The 19,199-nt window shown below is 50.7% G+C and overlaps 6 protein-coding genes across 6 annotated transcripts; 3 read left to right on the top strand and 3 right to left on the bottom strand.

Annotated features, from left to right (window-relative positions):
* Nucleotides 1-669: 669 nt before the first annotated feature.
* N7539_009110 (IFRD domain-containing protein) lies at nt 670-2,362 on the bottom strand (the record flags this gene model as incomplete). Its single annotated transcript, XM_056938705.1, has 3 exons — nt 670-1,235; nt 1,283-1,923; nt 2,172-2,362. 3 exons carry the CDS (start codon nt 2,360-2,362, stop codon nt 670-672), a joined length of 1,398 nt encoding a protein of 465 aa, XP_056786082.1.
* A 1,512-nt stretch (nt 2,363-3,874) lies between these two features.
* Nucleotides 3,875-5,162, bottom strand: N7539_009109 (exosome non-catalytic core subunit RRP4; the record flags this gene model as incomplete). The annotated part of the gene is made up of 3 exons (XM_056938704.1): nt 3,875-4,659; nt 4,760-4,815; nt 4,954-5,162. 3 exons carry the CDS (start codon nt 5,160-5,162, stop codon nt 3,875-3,877), a joined length of 1,050 nt encoding a protein of 349 aa, XP_056786081.1.
* Nucleotides 5,163-5,842: 680 nt separating this feature from the next.
* Nucleotides 5,843-6,964, bottom strand: N7539_009108 (uncharacterized protein; the record flags this gene model as incomplete). Its single annotated transcript, XM_056938703.1, has 3 exons — nt 5,843-6,629; nt 6,698-6,814; nt 6,870-6,964. 3 exons carry the CDS (start codon nt 6,962-6,964, stop codon nt 5,843-5,845), a joined length of 999 nt encoding a protein of 332 aa, XP_056786080.1.
* Nucleotides 6,965-7,239: 275 nt separating this feature from the next.
* Nucleotides 7,240-8,418, top strand: N7539_009107 (putative RNA binding protein Rnp24; the record flags this gene model as incomplete). Its single annotated transcript, XM_056938702.1, has 1 exon — nt 7,240-8,418. The coding sequence occupies one exon, from the start codon at nt 7,240-7,242 to the stop codon at nt 8,416-8,418; it is 1,179 nt and encodes a 392-aa protein (XP_056786079.1).
* A 941-nt stretch (nt 8,419-9,359) lies between these two features.
* On the top strand, nt 9,360-11,449 carry N7539_009106 (uncharacterized protein; the record flags this gene model as incomplete). The annotated part of the gene is made up of 2 exons (XM_056938701.1): nt 9,360-9,994; nt 10,066-11,449. The coding sequence occupies 2 exons, from the start codon at nt 9,360-9,362 to the stop codon at nt 11,447-11,449; spliced, it is 2,019 nt and encodes a 672-aa protein (XP_056786078.1).
* A 1,145-nt stretch (nt 11,450-12,594) lies between these two features.
* On the top strand, nt 12,595-15,438 carry N7539_009105 (ZZ type zinc finger domain protein; the record flags this gene model as incomplete). Its single annotated transcript, XM_056938700.1, has 4 exons — nt 12,595-12,738; nt 12,963-13,815; nt 13,877-14,088; nt 14,155-15,438. The coding sequence occupies 4 exons, from the start codon at nt 12,595-12,597 to the stop codon at nt 15,436-15,438; spliced, it is 2,493 nt and encodes an 830-aa protein (XP_056786077.1).
* Nucleotides 15,439-19,199: the final 3,761 nt, after the last annotated feature.

Raw genomic sequence — 19,199 nt, 5'->3', positions numbered from 1 at the left:
CAGAAGGTCCTTCGATATAACCCCTTTACAATAGATCTGCGAACAACAAAACGTCCACTACGTTCCGGTAGCTATATAGAATCGATTGACACCTGCCAAGTAGAAGCAAGTATCTATATGGATGTACGAGGTCAACTGTTGGCTCACCTCAGCTGGACTTGTCTTGTCATGCTCTGGCTGACACGCCTGCAAGCCTTTATAAAAATCACGACCGTGCCGGTCAGCGCGAATCTTGCATTTATTTCGCAGGGTTAAAGACCCTCCGCAAATGATGCATTACTTTACTCTTCAGGAAGATGGTAACTTGAATTTGTAGAACCCAGTCTTTATCCACAAAGACTGCACACCGGCCGTGGCATGCTGTACATATCCAACCCAATAAGGTTGCTTCCACGGTCAAGAATCCCATCGCAACAAGCTAGACCTGTTGCCTCATCACAAGACCAAGAAGAACCGATCGTCAAGGTATCCTCAAAAATGATCGAAAGAATAAAGACATACCCACCAAACACCACACAAAGGACCTGACAGAGACCCCGGGCCGAAGGAAAAACGGAAAAAAAAGACAAGCATATGCCACGGAACAAGGATCAATTGCCCAAAGTGAACGGCGTAAAACCGTCTAGGAAGCCAAAAGGGATTCGGGCCCCTGACAACACATAAAGACGGCTACTCCATCTCTTCGTCATCGTCAGAAGGACCAGTCCACCGCTTCGCGTTACGCATCCTCGCCGCCTTCTTCGCCGCCGGACGATCGCCCGATCCACTGGCATTGGGCATACGCATCATCACCGGCAAATTATCTAGGACAGCCCGATTGCCCTGGAAATAGTGCTCGGCAAAGCCACCCTGCAGGATACGGCGCAAGGATGTCAACCGCACCCACTTCCACCATCGATCGATCCTCATGACACCGTGTCGCCCGATCTTCACTGTCAGAGTGCTTCCGTAGTGTTTGTTCGTGGCCTGGTCGATGGCCATGTTGTATCGAGGGCCGCGGCGAGGATTTTCGACTGTGGTGAGAATCGAGGTGAAGTTGCTGTGGAGGGACTTCTTGTCGCGCTTACTGATACGCTTGGAATGAATGGTCGCGAGGTTGGCGAGTTGACGTTCCAGCTCAGCGGTGTTATGATACGCGTTGTATCGCTTGATGAGCTTCGGGCCACTTGTGAGATCCTTGCTCTCTTGTTCGTCGCTTCCGCCCTCTTCCTCCTCACTATCCTCATCGTCGTCATCTTCCTGGGGGTGTAGCTCTTTTCGTAGAGGAGCGCAATATTCTCACCCGCAGCAATCTGAACGCCCGAGTCGCCCGAGTCAAGCTGGTCCATGAAAATTTGAACCGCTTCTTCGCTCTCCTCTTCGAAATCGTCCACCTCCGAGAGAAGGAAGCCCCACACATGCAAGGCGGCAGTGACGCTGACCGCATCGTCGGCAGCATCGATAGACTGTCCGTCCGAGGCGATGATGTCAAGGAGGAAGGTCATCTGTTCGAGAATACCCTCCTCTCCCGCACCTCCAAAGTTGGAGCAGGCGCCGAGACAGTAGATTGCCGCCGCCTTGATGGCCGTCGAAGTCGAGTCGCGGATGCAGCGAGTGAGGAGTGGCTCCGCATTGTCGTAGATTTTGTCATCACAAGAGGTGATGACAAGCAGCTCGATGGCTCGCAGGGCTAGTGTCGCCTCACGTACGCTCGATTCGCTTCGAATGCTTTTTGCGAATGCGGCAAGCAAGTCGGAGACGAAGGGTCGGATTTCTTCCTCGGCGTAGTGGTACTTGGTGAGGCGACAGAAAGCGGCCAGTGCCTCCTCACGACCCTGAACGCTGCTGCGCTTGCGGTCCAGGATCTCAGCGACGCGATCACTCAGCTCCTGAGGCCAGTCGACATTTTCCGTCTCTGGATTCTCATCGTCAAGAGAGCCGATACTATCAAACCAAAGTGGTTAGCACATGCTCCGAACGGGCGTCAGACCAAGCACATGACATCATCCCGGAGAGAGTGGGCCCGCGCGGCGGAGGCGGGGCGAAATGAAAGGATTTGAATGTGAGATCGAAAAAAAAGGACGGCGGGATACAGTGGGAGCAAGTGACGGGACATGTGATGTGAAAGTAAGGGGAAGGCGATGGCAAGGTGATGGAACGATGGAGTGCTAAGTGACGTGAAAAGCTCTCACCTCAGGGCAGTGTCGTCGGACAGGAAGCCTGACTCCTCATCATCGGACGCCTGTCGACTGGCCGCGCGCGAGGACTGGAGAGAGGTCTGCTTCGAGCTGCTGCGGGAGTTGGTGCGGGAAGCCTCACGAGATGCAGCCTTGCGCGAGACGGTCTTGCCGCTCTCCAGGACCTGGCGACGAAGATCGGGCATGATGGGGGGATCGAAGGGTGGAAGGAGAAGACGTGTGGTGCGCGTGGAAAAAGAAGCTACCAGGAAGCGACGACAAGCTCAGCAGGCGCTGGGTAGCGGAAAATCGAGGAAGAAGTGAGGTATGGAGGAAGGTTGAAGTAGGGTGGTGGCAAGACTATCCTATTGGAATGGAGCTATGGCGAAGCGAAACTTGGCGATGGGTAGTTTCAGAAAGGACATCGTCTTGCTGGATAAACATGAGGTGGGGTGGAAGGGAAAGAGGTTGAAGGAGGAAGGAGGAAGGAGGAAGGAGGAAGGAGGAGGCAAAAGCAAAATAAGAACAAGAAGACTGGAAGAGGAAGTTTGCTCAGTGAGGGGATCATCCAAGGCTCCGAGTAGGCGACAATTACTCGAATAGGTCGTCGGTTCATCTGAACGCGGTACCTCAGTTGTACAGCTATTGTACCACGGCACGCTTGTGCAGTCTCTTACGGTGTATAATGCTCCAGTGACTTACGATCCTGTACATCACATGTGTCAATATATTACCTCTGATTATTGTCATGAATACAAGTCACAAAAGTAAGGCTCCCACACAAAGCAGAACCCCCAACCTACCTAGTAAGTACTAAGTACTAACTAACTTAAGTAGTATTCTCATGATGAAACCAAACAGCGCCAGACCAAGAGCACTAAAGCAAGCACAATGATATACCACAGCTCAGATCTAGTATAAAAGCTAACTCGAAGTAAAAATTCAGACATCCTCCACACCCAAAACGCCCGCCCGTGAGCTCTCTCATACTTTAATCCGAAGTACATCTACTGTAGCAGTGAAGACTGTACCTAGACTGTAGGCGGCGACAAGCAGTACAACGATATCCTATTACCTAGGTACACAGGCTATTTTTCAATTACACTTATGAAACCGTGACTTTTTACCTTGCCTGAGTAATGAGCTCGAGTTTTGAGTTGACAGTGCGGCATTTTACGAGTTGGCCTCGGATTGTCAACTGCCACCCTGAAGCGAAGCTGACTTGAAGCTCAACCGTGGTTTGCCAGTTGTCCGTCGATCGTACCCGAGTCGGCCCTTCTCACGGATTCGGTGTTTCTTGGATCGCGGCGCAGCGGTTGCGAGTCGATCGGAAAAGGCGGGGGATCATATCCCAGAAAACACGGAACCAACTTCGTATATTGCGCACTGTGAACTTCTCCGTAATAGCAATAGACACTGAGAAGATAACGGAATATTCAGACAAAGAAAGATTGGTGTCTAACACAGATCATGATTGATTAGGCAAGATGGACTCGTGGAGTATCTGCAGCCCACGGACAATCGACGACTAGACGCCTCGGCACTTGACTAATGAGCAGAGAATCAATCTTGACTCGGATCGGTTGAAATTTTGTGGATTTTGTCTTTTTATCATGACAGGGTATCACTAACTCCAGCGAGAACAACCATTAAGAAGGAGAGAACAGGCAACATGATCGAGTCAGAGTCAAGAGAGCGTAGGCTTCTTATTTGACCTGCTAAACAACCAACTCCAGAATGCGCCGTGATTTAGCACCCTCTAGATATTCCCGTCCCTCGTGTCGTGAGTCCTCATCTTCATCATCCTCATCGCCGACCTCAAGATCAACCTGCAAGCTAGCCTCGTAAGCGCTCATCACGGTCTCTTCGTCGACCCGAATACCACTCTGCACCAGAACTTGAATGCACTGTGCCAGTCGAGCAATCTCCCGACGAGTCTGAGGGATGATCTCGTCATTCTGACTGGAATAGATCGACGTGGACACCATTTCCTCCATACGCGTGATAGACACATTCTCCGTCGCAGAAGACGCCGCGGCTGTGCCATCCGCGTGCTTAGAGATCCAAATGTATCCATTCACTCCCAGGATGACATCGACCTCACCACCACCATTATGCGTGTTGATGGTCCAGACTTGTCGACGGGACCGCACAACACCGCCCATACCACTGCCCGCTCCAGGCCGCAGGGAATTTGAACCCACACCACCCTTCGTACTGTTACTCGATGCGCCGCTACCGCCCGTGCCAGTCACAGCAAGGAAGACCCCATTGCGTAATTTTCCATATTTGAGCGAGCGCGTGTGAAGAGAAGCCGCTCCATCCTGATGCACGCTCTGCACCTCAGCGACCACGAGGTCGCCCTCACTGAAAAATGTTCGAATCTGAAGCTCATCGGAGCTGGTTCGCCGACGAAGAATACCACCGGGCAAATTGATCGCAGACAAAGGTAATTGAGCGAGAAGTGGAGCGGCAACATCAACCTTCCATCGCTTCGATTGAACTTCGACAATACGACCCACGACCAGGTCACCGATTTCGGGTGTATAGCGGGCACGTAGAGGGTGGACAGAAAGAAGCTTGTTTGTTTTTTTGAACCGTACCGGCAACAGTAGCAATGATAGAGGTTGATAAGGGAGTCATGTACGTGCCGTGACCTCTATAAAAATTGCATTAGCTCCATATCCATTTAGACGTCGAAAGAAATGATTGGAAGGACCATTGACCCGTGAGCGAAGCTCGACTTGATCCCCTTCGCAACTAGGGCATGTTTGTTCAAGAACTTAGTGCGACTCACCTCATCCATTGCGGATCATCTGTAACAACTTCACCGGGTGTGACGACGCCGGTTGACAAGGTCTGATTCCCAATGCGGGCCCGCTTCGGAGCCCGCAAGCCGCTCATCTCAACATCTTCGTCGGAATCAACAGACATGGAGTCATCCGAGTCGTCCTCATGACGAGGGATAATGTCGTCTGACACAGGGGGCAGGATTGTAATTCCCATAATATCGGACAAGCGATGAGTGCAAGAATAGCACTTGGATTGATATTGGGAATACTTGGGCTATGCTTGAGCGAGTCCGAGACTTTCTGCTATTCACGTGATCGTACCCGCAGGATCCACATTGCACTAACACTTGAGGGTAAACCCACCTGCGCCTTGGTTTGATTTTATGGGGTTGGAGAAATGATCTTCAGAACCTGTGATTCAAAAAGATTTTAAAACGTTCGTCATTTCGTGGCCTTGAAAACGAGAGATCGAACACTAGAAAGACAGAAGAACACGTTGAGGAGCCAGAGAATCTCAAACCGAATAAATATGTCATTCGCCAAAAAAAACCATTTGTGCAAAGATTCGATTTCCGTGAGCTTCAAGTCCGGCCCGTCGCTTTCAGCGTTGGCTTTGTTGGGAGTTCTGCTTCTACTACAACATATAACCTTGAAGAGTGCAATTGACACATGTTGTGATTCGATTACAATGGACGTGCTTTGAAAATAATAATCCCTGCCTTTACAGAGACAAATTCGGTAAATGATTCGAAAAAGGGATCGAGTCGAAACCATCAGCGGCGTATTGGAATATAAATATGGAAAGCATGCTAGCAAGAATCCTCCACGCAAAGATCCAATGGTGCAGAAAAATCAAAGATGCTATTGTAAGAAAAAATTGCGTCGGACTTGAAACTATGCCTTCTTGCCACTGCGACTGGTAGTCCCTTCGTCCTTTTTCTTTTTCGAGCGATTATTGCCTCCCTTTGGGCGATACCCAGCATCTTCTTCGCGCTTACGCTTGTTCTTAGGAGTAGGCTCAATTTCAATTCCCTCCTCGTCATAGTTCTCCTCATCTTTGCGCTGGGCAAGGGCCCGCTTAGATGAGCGTACGTTGGACGGACGCGACGTCGATTTTTCGGACGCCACTTCGTGTTCTTGTAGATTCTGTGGCTGATTGCGTCGTAGCCAATTGTGAACTGATGCAGGATTGCGCAGCACTGCCTCGCGTTCGCGCTCTGCAAAGGTGGGTGGTTCCGGAATGCGCGCGAGTTGCGTGATGGCTGTCTCGTCGCCAAGCTTGGCATCTAGAGCCAAGTAACATTCGGTCTCGCGTTCAGGTGTAAGATACCCAAGGGTTCGTCGTACGCCATTTGATCCTCGTTCTTGCTCCAAGGCACTGGCTGCGGTGTGGGGCACTTGAATTAACTTGCGATATTGCAAAGCAGGAGCAAAGTCTTTGTTTTTCTTCACACTTTCTTCGACTTGGCGGTATGCACTGGCCGAGAGGGTACCGTTGGCTAATTCGGCTTTGGCCTCTTTCAAAGCTGTTTTGGCAAGCTTGGAGTCATTGACTAAGGGCGTAATTTCTTGTTCGGTTGGAGGAAGGAAGGGAGTGTCATCGGGCATGCTCAGATCATAGCGTGATGAAGGAGGTAAGTGTAGGCTTTCGTTGAACTCGAGAAGAATCTCCAGCAGTTGACTGTAGCTCAATTAGGATCTGCCCGCATCGAATAGGAGATTCAATCCTTCGCTCTGGCCTCGACTCACTCGTTTTGTTCTTGAATGCGTTTCGAGAGATCTTCGATGCGCAACTCTTCGCGAATGAGAGCCTCACTTTCCAACTCCTGTTTTGTGAATTTCATTCTGAGCTTGGCATATTTCTTCCTGGAAGAACAAAATTAGCACGAAGCTCCCAGTGCAAGAGCAAGAAGGACCGTACTTGAAAGAGTGTATCGACTGCTTGGCGTGCGGAGTTTCGGTTGCGTCAAGACTGGTGTCCATGGAGAGCTTCGAGTCGGTTTTATCGTCCGCCATTGTCTCAATTTATTGGGTATATGATGATGAGCCTGCGGGATCGATGCTTTAATGAGCTTGTAAAGGGAGGAAGTTTGGTTACGAGCTGGTTCGGGATGCGCGCCGAGTGCTACAGAGGGCTTGCGCGACTGGTGACTAATGGCCGCCGTAAAAAAATCGCAGATTCACCCGAAAATTTGGGGAAATTGAATGACTTTAATTTTCTCTCTGGCAGACCATTTCCCAACATTCACACCGAATAAGTGATATTGAGAATTTTTCCCCTCAAATTCATCATGGCTGAGATTTCCGAATCAAGCTTGAAAAAGCGTAAGCTTCAGGACGGCCCTGAATTGGAGATCGACCTTGGCGCGCCTGAGCCACCATCGAAGAAGGCACTGCGAAAGGCCAAGAAGGGAAAGAGCGTGGATTCAAAGACTCAAGAAATCGAAACATCCTCTGCCAATGTTACTGCCCCCGCTACTGCCGAGTCCTCTGAGCCGAAGGACACCGACGATTCGCAGGGAAAGCGCTCTCAGTACGGAATCTGGATCGGAAATCTGTCATTCAACACTACCAAGGACGACCTCCGGCAATTCATTATTGACAACTGCTCTGTCACCAACGAAATGATTACGAGAATCCATCTCCCCAAAGGACCCGAAAAGTTCGGCCGTCCGCAGAACAGAGGTTTCGCCTACATCGATTTTTCCAAGAAGAAGGCATTAGAGGAAGCCATTGGCCTGAGCGAGCAATTACTCGCTGGCCGCCGTGTGCTGATCAAGAACGCGAACAGTTTCGAAGGTCGACCCGAGAAATCAGCTGAACAAACCAGCGCTGCCGCTACTGCCAAGCCTGGCCATCCTCCCTCCCGACGTATCTTTGTGGGAAACCTGAGCTTCGATGTCACAAAAGAGTCGCTGGAGGCACATTTCGCAAGGTGCGGAACAGTCACAAATGTGCACATGGCCACTTTCCAGGACACAGGAAAATGCAAAGGATATGCCTGGGTGGAATTCGAAGACATTGCCGCCGCAGAATCCGCAGTGAAGGGATTCGTGATGGAGAAGGAGGATGATGAAGAGCAAGAAGCTGAGGAGGAGCAGCAGCAATCCGACGGAAACTCAGATTCAGAGGGAGAGACCAAGAAAGCGAAGTCAAAACCTAAGAAGAAGACCAAAAAGCCTTTCCAACGCCGGATCTGGGTGAACCAACTTCTGGGCCGTCGCTTGAAGCTTGAATTTGCCGAGGATGCAACAACCCGATACAAGAAGCGTTTTGGCAAGGACGGTGAAGGAAGAAAGAACGACCAACCCGCCATCACCGAAGCAGGTACTGAGCCGTCAGCGGAACAGGCCCGTCCCCGCAAACAGAGACGTCCCTCAGTTGACGAATCGCGGTACTCCAAGGAGACTGTTCAGCGACTGAGCGGTGCTATCGTTGAAGCTCAGGGCAAGAAGGTTACGTTTGACTGAAGAGTCAACTCCCCGTTGCAAAGCGGCCGTGCTGTATAAATCGGTCCTGATTTGCCTGACACACTTACAACAAGGGCAGATATTGGACCACCTAAATGCTGTGGCCTCAGGATTAGACAAGCCGCCATACATTTTCTGAACAGATTCTTGTGCTTAAACCTAAAAGTCGAAACCAGGGCCAAATTCGAGACTCTCTGATACCCTTTCTGCAGAAGCCCGCATGAAAATCCAAAATTTGTGTTCTGTAGTGAGCCGTGGCCTAGTAATACTAGCCTGAAGCTGTAGAATAGGCAAGCCCTGTCAATCGATCAGGGGTGTTGTTTACAGTCATACACTACTGGAGAGTGCAGTACGCCGCGCAGCATGAACCATGACGTGGATATCAGGCTTTGTAATAGATCTGAGAGAGTGCGCCGTGAGGACATTTTATCAGATCTGGACACACTTGAGTATGTCAGATAATATATCGTCCGTCGCGCAGGTATTCCTCAGCCCTTCCAACGGAGGATGCGTTCGTTGTAAACAAAGTAGCTTAAATTGTTGCCGAAAGGGAATGAGATCCGTAGATCTATCTAGCCCAGGCAGAAACAACCTCACCGCTCGACGCTAGCCTTATTTGGGGTGACGTCTCTGCAATGTGATGCCCAGTCATGGAATATCTGCTTCAAATGATTACCTGTCTGCATCATCTCGTCTCTTCCCCCTTGATCTGCTCATTTCATCTGAGCTATCACTCAACTGAGGCAAGATCTGACTCAAAGCTCCCAGGATCGAACCACTAGAGTCGCTGATTCACCCGTTGCACCTGTTGCTTAGCCTAATTGGCTTCGCCGCACTTCGAATCAACCCTGCTCATCCCTTCCTGGTTGGCCAGCTACAAGCCAGCTCAGCAAAAGAAGAGCTCTTGGAGCTGTTGCTAGTCCTATTTTCGTGCCAAGACCATGGCTCCCAGCCGACGACATATTGGAGCAAGTCGCAGACAGAGGCGAGATGACGAAGGCGAAGATGAGAGCTCTCAGATTGGCGAACTAGAAGACGACTCATCGAGCGAGGGCTCGATTGGCAGTCACCATGACGATGACGACGATGCTGAAGGAGACGTCAGCGATGTCGATGAAGAAGTCTCAGAAAAGGTGGCCGCGGATGATGTTGAGAATGGAAAGGCTAGCGACGGGGATGCAAACCAGGCTCGAAAGCAAGCTTCTGCACCGGCGAGGAAGCCGGGACTGAAAATGACTGTCTCAGACACAGAAGCGATGTTGAATGGCTTGAAAATGTCTGATGATGGCGATGCGGTTCACTTCGACGAGATGGTGGAACAACGGGATCCTCAAATGGGCCGAACACCTTCAGCGCCACCTCCAGACTCCAAGCGGGAACCTTTGACTGCGAAGAAGCGCCGAGAGCATGAGAAATATTCAAAGGAGCGAGAACAGAACCCGGCATTTGTACCCACGCGAGGAAGCTTCTTTCTTCACGATAAGCGTACCTCAGAGTCCGGATCAAACAACCACCGCCCCTTCAACAAGGGCAAGTCGAAACCTGTCGGCTTGATTGTGGATGGGAACTCTCGCAAGTATGGCCCCTTCTCTTTCAGGGTATGGAATTGAGACGACCTTTTGCTGACCGTTTATGCTCACCGACCAGAAACTCGACAGCAAAGGCCGATGCAAGCGAAGGGCAATGGACGCACGACCTCCACGAAACAGTGGCAGACGACAATCTACCTCGCAAGCAGGGAACCGCAGCGACTGGACACAATCCACCTCTACATCACGTCCCAACCGCGCCTCGATCCGAGCCTCCAAACCGCACTTTCTCCAGCACCACATTGATAGGCAATGTTCCAGTTGTCGTATTCTTACCCGGCATGTCACAGTCAAAACAATTCCCTGCAATCCCCAAGAAACAACACACTCGTCTGCCTGAACATCGTCCTCCTTTGCGCCGCGACAAACCAGTTCGCATTTCGCTTCCTGGCCAGTCCCCACGCTACATTTATCCGTCCATTGAGCGTTCATTTATATTTATACCCCGTGCCTTCCGACCCAATCAACAGAGCTACCGCGGGCGAGGTCGTGGTGGTGGTTTTTATACTGGTCGAAGATCCAGCTACTACACCGCATACACTCCTAGTGTACTCAGTGTCAGCCGGCGATCTTCTCTGGGAATGTCTGTCTCGCAAGACGGTTACCCTTCCCCAGCAGGTTCGGTCTACTCTCGCCCTGCGATGGTAGTTCCAGACGTCAACAAGCCCGTTGTTCGATTGCCACCTTCCTCTCGTCCACCTCATGTCGTGCCCCCTGCCGCTCTGGGCGTGGGACATCCAGCAGGCCCCATGCCACCCGTCCCGTTTGCTCACCCAGCTTATCGTGAGAGTCGTCCAGCGCCTATCCCCATGCACCAACCGCGACCTCAGAAGACAGTGTCCGTAGCCGACATCGAAAGTCCTGCTAGCTTCCCCTTCAATCCTCCACAACCGCAGCAGGAGCAACCTTTTCATCATCAGGTGCCTCTTACCATCTCTGGCTCTGGCCCCGAGCATCTTCAACAAGGTCCACCAAGTCAACTCTCCAAGACCCCCCTTTCGCAGATACCCGAGCGGGCAATTCATGCTCAGCCCTTCCAACCTTATGGCTACCAGGCACCAGGATTCTACCCCGGATACCACCCAGGTCCTGTTTACTACCCTGGATCTGGGATGGAATATCCGCCTTACAACGGGCCGATGGGTCCTGGCATTTCAGTGCCGAGCTACCCATCTGGCCCGCAGCCCATGCCATATATGGTCCCTCCTCCACCGGCAGATCAAAGCTCACAACCCGGGACTGTTGCACATGAATCCAATGGCACTGTCTACTTCTACGATGCCAATCAGATGTACACCGATGCCAATTATGGTGCTCAGGGTCAGAGCCAAGCTGCGGGCGGGGTGGTTGGCATGGGCGGTATGATGACGCCTCCTGGTACCACTTTCTACTACCCCCATCCTCCTGGCGCTAACAGTGGAGCATACTACGGGCCTCAGTAGCATCTGAACTGCCTCGTCCGATCGGAGATCGCGCGTTCCTTGTCTCCAAATTCTCCAATCTCGCAACCTCATATTCCTATATCCTGATTCACTAGTCAGCTTCCTCCGACCGATGAACTGCCTCATATTTCTCCTCCTCATTTGGTCTTTCCTCTTCTCTTTCTGTCTCCTCTCCTTGTGTGATGTCTCTCCTAGCTTTCCTGAAATCCTTCGTCTTCAGACATGATTTTTGGCTCCGCCCATCATTTGCAGGCGGGCACTAGACATGATTTTGGATGCATTTGAGCGTTTGGTCCCTCATTATTTCCATATTTAGCACAACAATTCTATCCAGCCCAACATTTCTTTGTTTTCATCATCGACTCCTCTTCCTCCATTTTGCATGATTTTGGCATGTCTCTAAGCCTCTTTTCTGCCCAGTTTCTGCTTCCTTTTGATGATTCTCCATTTTATGACCTAGCAATCAAAAGCAATTACCATGCCACAGGCAAAATTCACCAACTCGAAATTCGGGTTTAACGTAAACTAGATCGCCAGTGGCCTTTGTCTGGACTCAGGACTGCTGTGTCCTGATTTCTCCGTTTATGGGCTTCGCCGTTGAACGGTGTATCCTGGCAATGAGTATATTTCTGTACTGGAGTTTTGCAAGACGGCTGTCTGACCAGAATCCCAAGTTTTTAACTGTAGAGACTGTACTGCACAACCATTGACTCAATTTGAGACTCTTATAACATGCATGTCGGTCCAAGGTGAACTGTCCATTCTCAAACGGGCGGAAGGTCCAGATCCGGGCCGATAAGCCTTACCTAATCGTACACCGCCCCGGACGACGGGAGCAGCTGACCTTCTCCTCACCCCCCCCCATCCGTACAACATCCGCCGTTTCGACGACTGAAGTCCTTCTCTTTCATCGACACGCCTTGGCTCATCCTTTTGCTCATCCTCACTTCTTGTTTCGCTAAATTCGACCATCCTCAAGTGCATCTATCTGGAGGTCCCCATCGAATTGTTGCTTCTTTTGTGCCCTTTGCTTCTCACAACATTCTTTTTGGAACTTCGATCCTAAGCGGGTCTTTCCTAGCTTATCTCTTACCTTCGTTCGGTTCTCCGCATTTCTCTTCCTCCCTCTCCCATCACTTCACAACATGGCCACTCCAGCTTTCCTCTCACACCCCGGCCCGGATTTCCAAGTCTCAGTGAAAGTGCTTTACAATGATAACTATCGTCGCTTCAAGCTACCACTGAAGGACCTGCAAGCTTCAGTGTTCTCCCAGAAGGCAAGCTCTCCCGTTCCCACTTAAGCTCCGACCGACCGGGTGCCCCCATCTCAGCCCCAGTTTTCTTTATCGTCAAAGATCTGCGCAACGATAGTTCAATACGATAGCCTTGCATCAAGAAGGATACTGCGAGGCTGTTGTCGAGCTTGATTCAGAAGTCACATTCCAGTAAACGGTATTACTGGCGAGTGTTCCCTGGTTCCATATTGACTAATTGCTGTCTTCCTTTGGTTTAGCTCCGCTTACTCCTCGGTATTCCGGCAAGTGTCAACGTCATCTTCGAACGTTATTCCGACAGCGCGGCAAGTTACATTCAACTAGACGAAGCCAACCCATCCGTGTACAAGCAGCTCTATCGTGCTGCCAAAGCCAAATCAAAACTTCGTATCAGAGCTACTGTCGCCGATACCTCGGCATCTGGCCCTCCAGCACCGTCTTTCACTCAGTCGTCCATTCAGTCGTCCACTCAGTCGTCCAACCAAAGCCCATCGAGACACAGCTATCTGGAGACTGTCCTCAGCTCACCGGCTCCTATCTTGATGGATCAACTTGACTGCGCCACAAACATGCCTGAGCTGGCTACAACCTCTGCTGAGGTTGATGCTGTCTCGACCCAGCCTACTGAAGTCGCCAGCACAAGCCGAGACCGCCTCTTTGAGGTCGAGAACCGAATTCGATTCCCCACTATTTCTCACAGCTCACCTAACGGCATGTTTTGCATCGACTGCAATCACTGCGGCCGGTCCATTGCCAATGAGCATTATCATTGCAGTATCTGTGAAAGTGGAGACTACGATTTGTGTCCAGAGTGCGTCGAGCAGGGCACATCCTGCCGTAGTGATAGTCACTGGCTGATCAAGCGTATGGTTGTCGATGGCATCGTGACAAATAGCACAACCGAGACCATTCCTCCCCGTCGGCCTCAGTTGTCAGTGCCTGAACCGGCAGCAATGGCTCAAGAGTCGCAGCCGGAGTCGCAGCCAGAAATTGCGACTTGTCCGGCTGACTCTGTCACTGCATCGGGTAGCACTACAGAGGCTCACGCAAGTCTCTCCGTTGAGCAACCTATTTGCAACGGTTGTTGCCGTGGTAAGTGCAGACACTCCTGGTCGTACCGGCATGAGACTTCATATACTGACCCACCCTCCAGATGTAGACGAAAGTAACCTAGTGCGTTGCAATGAGTGCGAGGATTATGACCTTTGTCTGCGTTGTTTACTCCACAACAAACATGGTCACCACCCTGCGCATACGTTCTCTCTGGGCACGGACCGAAACTTCTGCCTGAAGAACTTGATTCTCTCCCGATGCCTTCCTGGTCGTCAATTCAAGCACGCAGCTTTGTGTGATGGATGTGACAAGGTTAGTGCTGCTTCCATTCTTGTGTTCAATTGATGTGTTATGCTGATTCAATCCTTCCCCAACCAGCCTATCATGGGTACGCGTCACAAGTGTCTGTCGTGCCCTGACTGGGATTATTGCTCTACCTGTATCCAACAAGCAGGCACCAGTCATCCTCGTCACCGATTCGCTCCAATTTACGAGTCTCTTGGAGATCAACCACAAGAAACTGAAGTTCACTTCGGAGTCTACTGCGATGGCCCGTTGTGCAATAACAAGCCTGGCCAAAACTACATCGTTGGCGTCAGATACAAGTGTGCTGTCTGTGATGATTTGGACTTCTGCGCCAGTTGCGAAGCTCATCCCACCAATCAACACAACGTCACTCACCCGCTAGTCAAATTCAAGACCCATGTGCGCGCTGTCTCCATTGACACGATTACCGACTATGCTGCGGCAGCGCGAGCAGCCACTTTGTCTAGCCAGCTCAGTGCTCCTGCCACTGCACCTACCACTGCGAAGAGTGAGGTTGTGGAAAAGGAATTACCCATCATTGAACAGACACCAGTAGAAGTGGAGGCCAGCAAACCTGAGCTAGCTTCAGGTCGGTGCTCGGTCGAATGGCCAATTGCCGTGCCAGCGGCAGCACCCAAGGATCAGGACGAGTCCGAGGCCTACAAGGCTCATTTCGTTCGTGACACTGTCGCTGATGGCACCAAATTGCCTCCAAAGACTGTCTTCCAGCAGACCTGGACCCTGGTCAACGCAGGCTGTCTTGCATGGCCTGTTGGCACTGATGTTCGCTTTGTTGGGGGAGACACTATGTTCAATGTCGATTCCAGCCACCCTTCGAGCGTCGAGTCAATTCGGGATGCGATGGAAAGCACCAAGCTCGCTGCCCCTGTGGAGCCTGGACAATGCGCTGATTTCAGTGTCACACTTTGCACCCCTCAGCGCGAGGGCACTGCCATTTCTTACTGGCGCATGAAGCTGCCCAATGGCGTTCCGATTGGACACCGCCTGTGGTGCGATGTCCAGGTGCAGGCCACCACATCTTCGTCTCTCGAGACCGCCGGAAAGGAGATTGCCGAGAAAGAGGTCTCTGTTGCTGTCTCTGAGCCCACTGGCAGCGGCATGATCTTCCCAAAGCTGGAGAAGGAGTCTCCTGAGGCGAGTCTCCACGAAGCCACCAACGTTTCTCACGAAGCGCCGAACTCGTCGGCTGCATCCGAGTTGGATGTTTTGGAAGACGTTGAGAGTTTGACTCTCGACGAGGCTTCCACTGACGCCGGTTTCCTGACCGATGAGGAATACGATGTGCTTGATGCCAGCGACCATGATTTTGCTGAGGCGAAGCAGTCAATGCAGTAACTCGGTTCTTTTTTCTTTGGGAATCCGGCCGACACACACAACGGTATCGATGGTTAGCGACTCGGCTCGGCGTAATGACATGATATGGAAGGGAATTTGCAAGCTGGAAACCGTAGGGCTTTTTATTTTTATTTTATTCTGGTCTTCACATGCTTTTATTTTTTTCCATTCATGCGTTGGAAACCTCTCTTAAAACAAATCCACTAGGTCACTCCTGCTATGGTCGATCTGATGGATTGAAATGCTCTGCTGTCTTTATTGATACTTTCCAATTTGATACTGCATCGCCATTCTCATCTTCATTCTTTCGGGGATTTGTCAGCTTCTTCAAGTCTCATGCGGCCCTTCGGCTTTGAGTGTATTCCACTGGGAAACTTTTCATTCACCGATTGTTGGACTCCAAGAACAAGAAAGGAGACTTTCCTTCTGTATGCTTTGTTGTCTCATGAAATCAATGCAATATTCCGCTTCCGACATTCTATTGTCTGTATTTGGCGTAGAAGAATGGATCGCACGCGATGAGAGGGTTCTGGGTGTTCTCGTGCTTTTCGCCAGCATCCTTGCTTAAGGATAGCAAGAACCCACACTTGCTCTTGACTTTGAAAGGCCATTGATCTGACCACTTACCAGGTACCACTGCCCGAACTGCTGAGCGAGTTGCAATGCTCAGGGAATATGTCGTGTTGTTTCTGATACCTTCGGAGTCATTGAGGCTATGACGTGGACACGCATGTGGTAGACTTCATTTTCTACTTTAACCGCCTCGACCGAGCATGCGCACATGCAAAGCCAAGTGCTCAAGAGGACTTGCTTATGGAATCCACCGTTACCAGACCCCCAGACCTGTACAATGTCCACAGATACGCCAGGCAGGCTGATCACCAAGGGATGTTCGCGGGGAGCGGAAGGGGTGTAACCGAACTCCAACCAGTACCTACCAGCTACATACTTACTTAGTCCTACGAATCTACCTTACCTTCGCACTGGTGCCATGACAAACCATGATGCACAAGGCCCAAGAGAGGACGCGGGAAAAGTACTGACGCCATAGCTTTCTCCCAACCTCGGAACATCAACCGAGGCGCGCTCGGGTTTCCGATTTAGCTTTGGCGGCGCCTCGGAAATATCTGCCTCGACCACTTGGAGATTTGTGCGGACTACCCTCCTGCTGTGGACTTGTGGTTGGATATTCCAGCACAGAGACAAGGTCGACTACCGGATTTGGCTATGCAGGAGTACGTATGCGAGGCGTGCGAGTTGGGTACTTGACAGTTGAAACTCAATTAGTCATAGAGAGGTGAGTCCAACGCTTGAACATTCCTACTACAGCTTTGGTCATCAAACCGGCCAGGCCATTCTGCTGTCTGCTATCTATAACGATGCAGTATGACTAATAACTATGCACTGTGCAAGTGTAAAGTCACAGTCATCTTGTGCCAAATGCCCACCAGCGCAGTTCCCATTCTGAATCCTTCACGTCATTACCGGCATACACTGTCTCGAAAACAGCATCATTCCACAGAGTCACAGACCGGCTACAGAGACCGAAACCTTCTCCCGCGTCAGATAAGACTCCATCTCACCCTGACAGGGCCAGGGCCAGCCAACCACCTCTTCTCACACAGAGAGGTATGAGCTTCAACCCACATGACCAGCGACAACGACGTAAGTGGCCCGGAAGAACAGAGCGAGACCCATGAATCTGCACAACAGTCTAGACTCGATCCTTCTGTCTATGCCCTATGGAAGGTTAGGCGTTCGACACTCTTCACGTGGGAAAGACCACAGCCGGAAGTCATGGCCGAGGGACCAACGAGAGAAGAGCTTTGGCGCGGAATAAGCTTTTGCGATACTTGACTCTGAAGCTCTGGGCGAATGGTGAATAGGGGAAAGCCGATAGGGTGAGGTGATGGAGGTGATGGCAGGGTAGTCACTCTGTCTGGAGAAAAGGTCTTTTCGAGAAGAACCTGGTAAGTTAGGGTGATTGATCATGGAGTAGGGAGCCGGTCTGTGCCGCGGCAGATACTGAGATACCCTACGCTCGTCGCTTAGTACGCTATACGCCATAGTCATACGGTATCTTCAGCTGTCACGAGCTCGAGCTCGAGCTCGAAGATTGAGTTTCGTTTCTTCGCTGGGTGACGCTCTAGCGATGGTAACCCAAGGAATAGGGCGTGTTGTGGCGTAATTTGATAAGTGCACTGACGGATGTACTCTGCAGTCTGCAGTCTGCATATTGTATTTCATAGACGTTGGGGGAGGTGGATGAGAGTGTACTAACGGACTGTGTAGCTGCTGTATAAACGACTTTATTCACATATGAGGCTCTTTGTCTAGAAGAGGAAATGTGACTAGTATCGCTATCTACTATTAAATATTATCTACTAGTTATCTAGTACATACTTGTACAGTACTATCTACTAATCTAGCACTTTCTATTTACTGGCAAGGTTTATCCATCATTCATGCAAAGCAAGGATATGAAGCAACCACAGTATACAGATAGTCACTAGTCCAACTTCCCTAGTCAGATAGCGACATCATTTCATTCCAATATGGATAACCACAAGCGACAAATTCAGAACTACATGGAACGCTGGAAACTACTCATCTTACCCATCCTTCAGGGCTGTCAACTCGAAACTTACCATGAAGTTCATGAACCTCTTCCTCCACAGCACTGCACCTACCGAACCGCCATCCCAGCCCCCGCAAAAAGACATATGATAAACAAAAAGGCCAAAACCAAGCAAGCTCCATCCAAAGAAAAAGAAAAAAAAAAAAAAAACGCCCCCCCCCCCTACACCCATCAAGACCGCAAGACAATAAATCCTGAAAACCCAGAAACTCCAGTCCTGAGTCCTCAGTCCAGTTCCACTAGTAGCGCCTAAGCGCACTAGTAGCCTGGTAGTCTCTTACATTCAATGATTACACTCCCAGTACCTTCCTCACCCGCGGCCAGCGACCGATTGGCAGCGGCACCCACCACCCACTAAACCACGAGGATGGGATTCAAATCGGGAGTCCGACCTGCACCAAGGTGGGCCCTAGCCGTATAACCGACTTGCGCCCTTGTTTCTCCCCGTTTTTCCCTGCTCGAGATGTTCCAGGTTTGAAGGATGCAGGTCGAGTCATGGGAGCCGGACTGAGCAGGTTACAGGGTGGGTTTGATGGAGCACGGGTCGCGCGCTAGCGTGGAATTGGATAGTTGGTGGAGGAGGGGAGAGGAGAGGAGTTGACTAGGACGAGTTGTCGTGAACCTTTGTCGAGTTGGTGATACTCCGGTCGACGAGTCCAAACTTACAGAGGACTGTCTCGGTAGCGGGGGCCGATTGGATACTTGTTTTGTTTGGGTGGAGGTTAAGGGTGGCATGTGATAAGACTGATGCTTAACGACACCGAGATCTATGAGGGTTGGGAGTGACGTGGTGGCATTTTGTGCTTTGCTTCTGACTTGACCGATGCAGAACCAAGATCCAGTTCGAAGAGAAAGAAAGAATAAAAGGCAGAAATAATAGGGAGTGGACCGAGAGAGGAGAGACGCGAAAGACACGTGCTTTGGTTTATTCCACGCTCTGAAGGATGCATGTCTGCATGATATCATTTCTTTAGTTTGGAGTTTGGACTATACACCATCGTCAGGAAGATGGTATTATCTCCCGCCCATTGTTGATTGTAGTGGTAGGAGATTGTGAGTAAGTAATCAATAGTAAATCCTTAGTCGACGGAAGACATACTGAGACTTCCGTGCTGGTCACAGC

Source organism: Penicillium diatomitis, assembly GCF_028827545.1.
Source record: "Penicillium diatomitis strain IBT 30728 chromosome Unknown utg000015l_segment0_segment0, whole genome shotgun sequence".
Lineage (NCBI taxonomy): Eukaryota > Fungi > Ascomycota > Eurotiomycetes > Eurotiales > Aspergillaceae > Penicillium > Penicillium diatomitis.
Note: the sequence above shows the minus strand (reverse complement) of the source record. Positions and strands in the feature narration are given on the sequence as shown.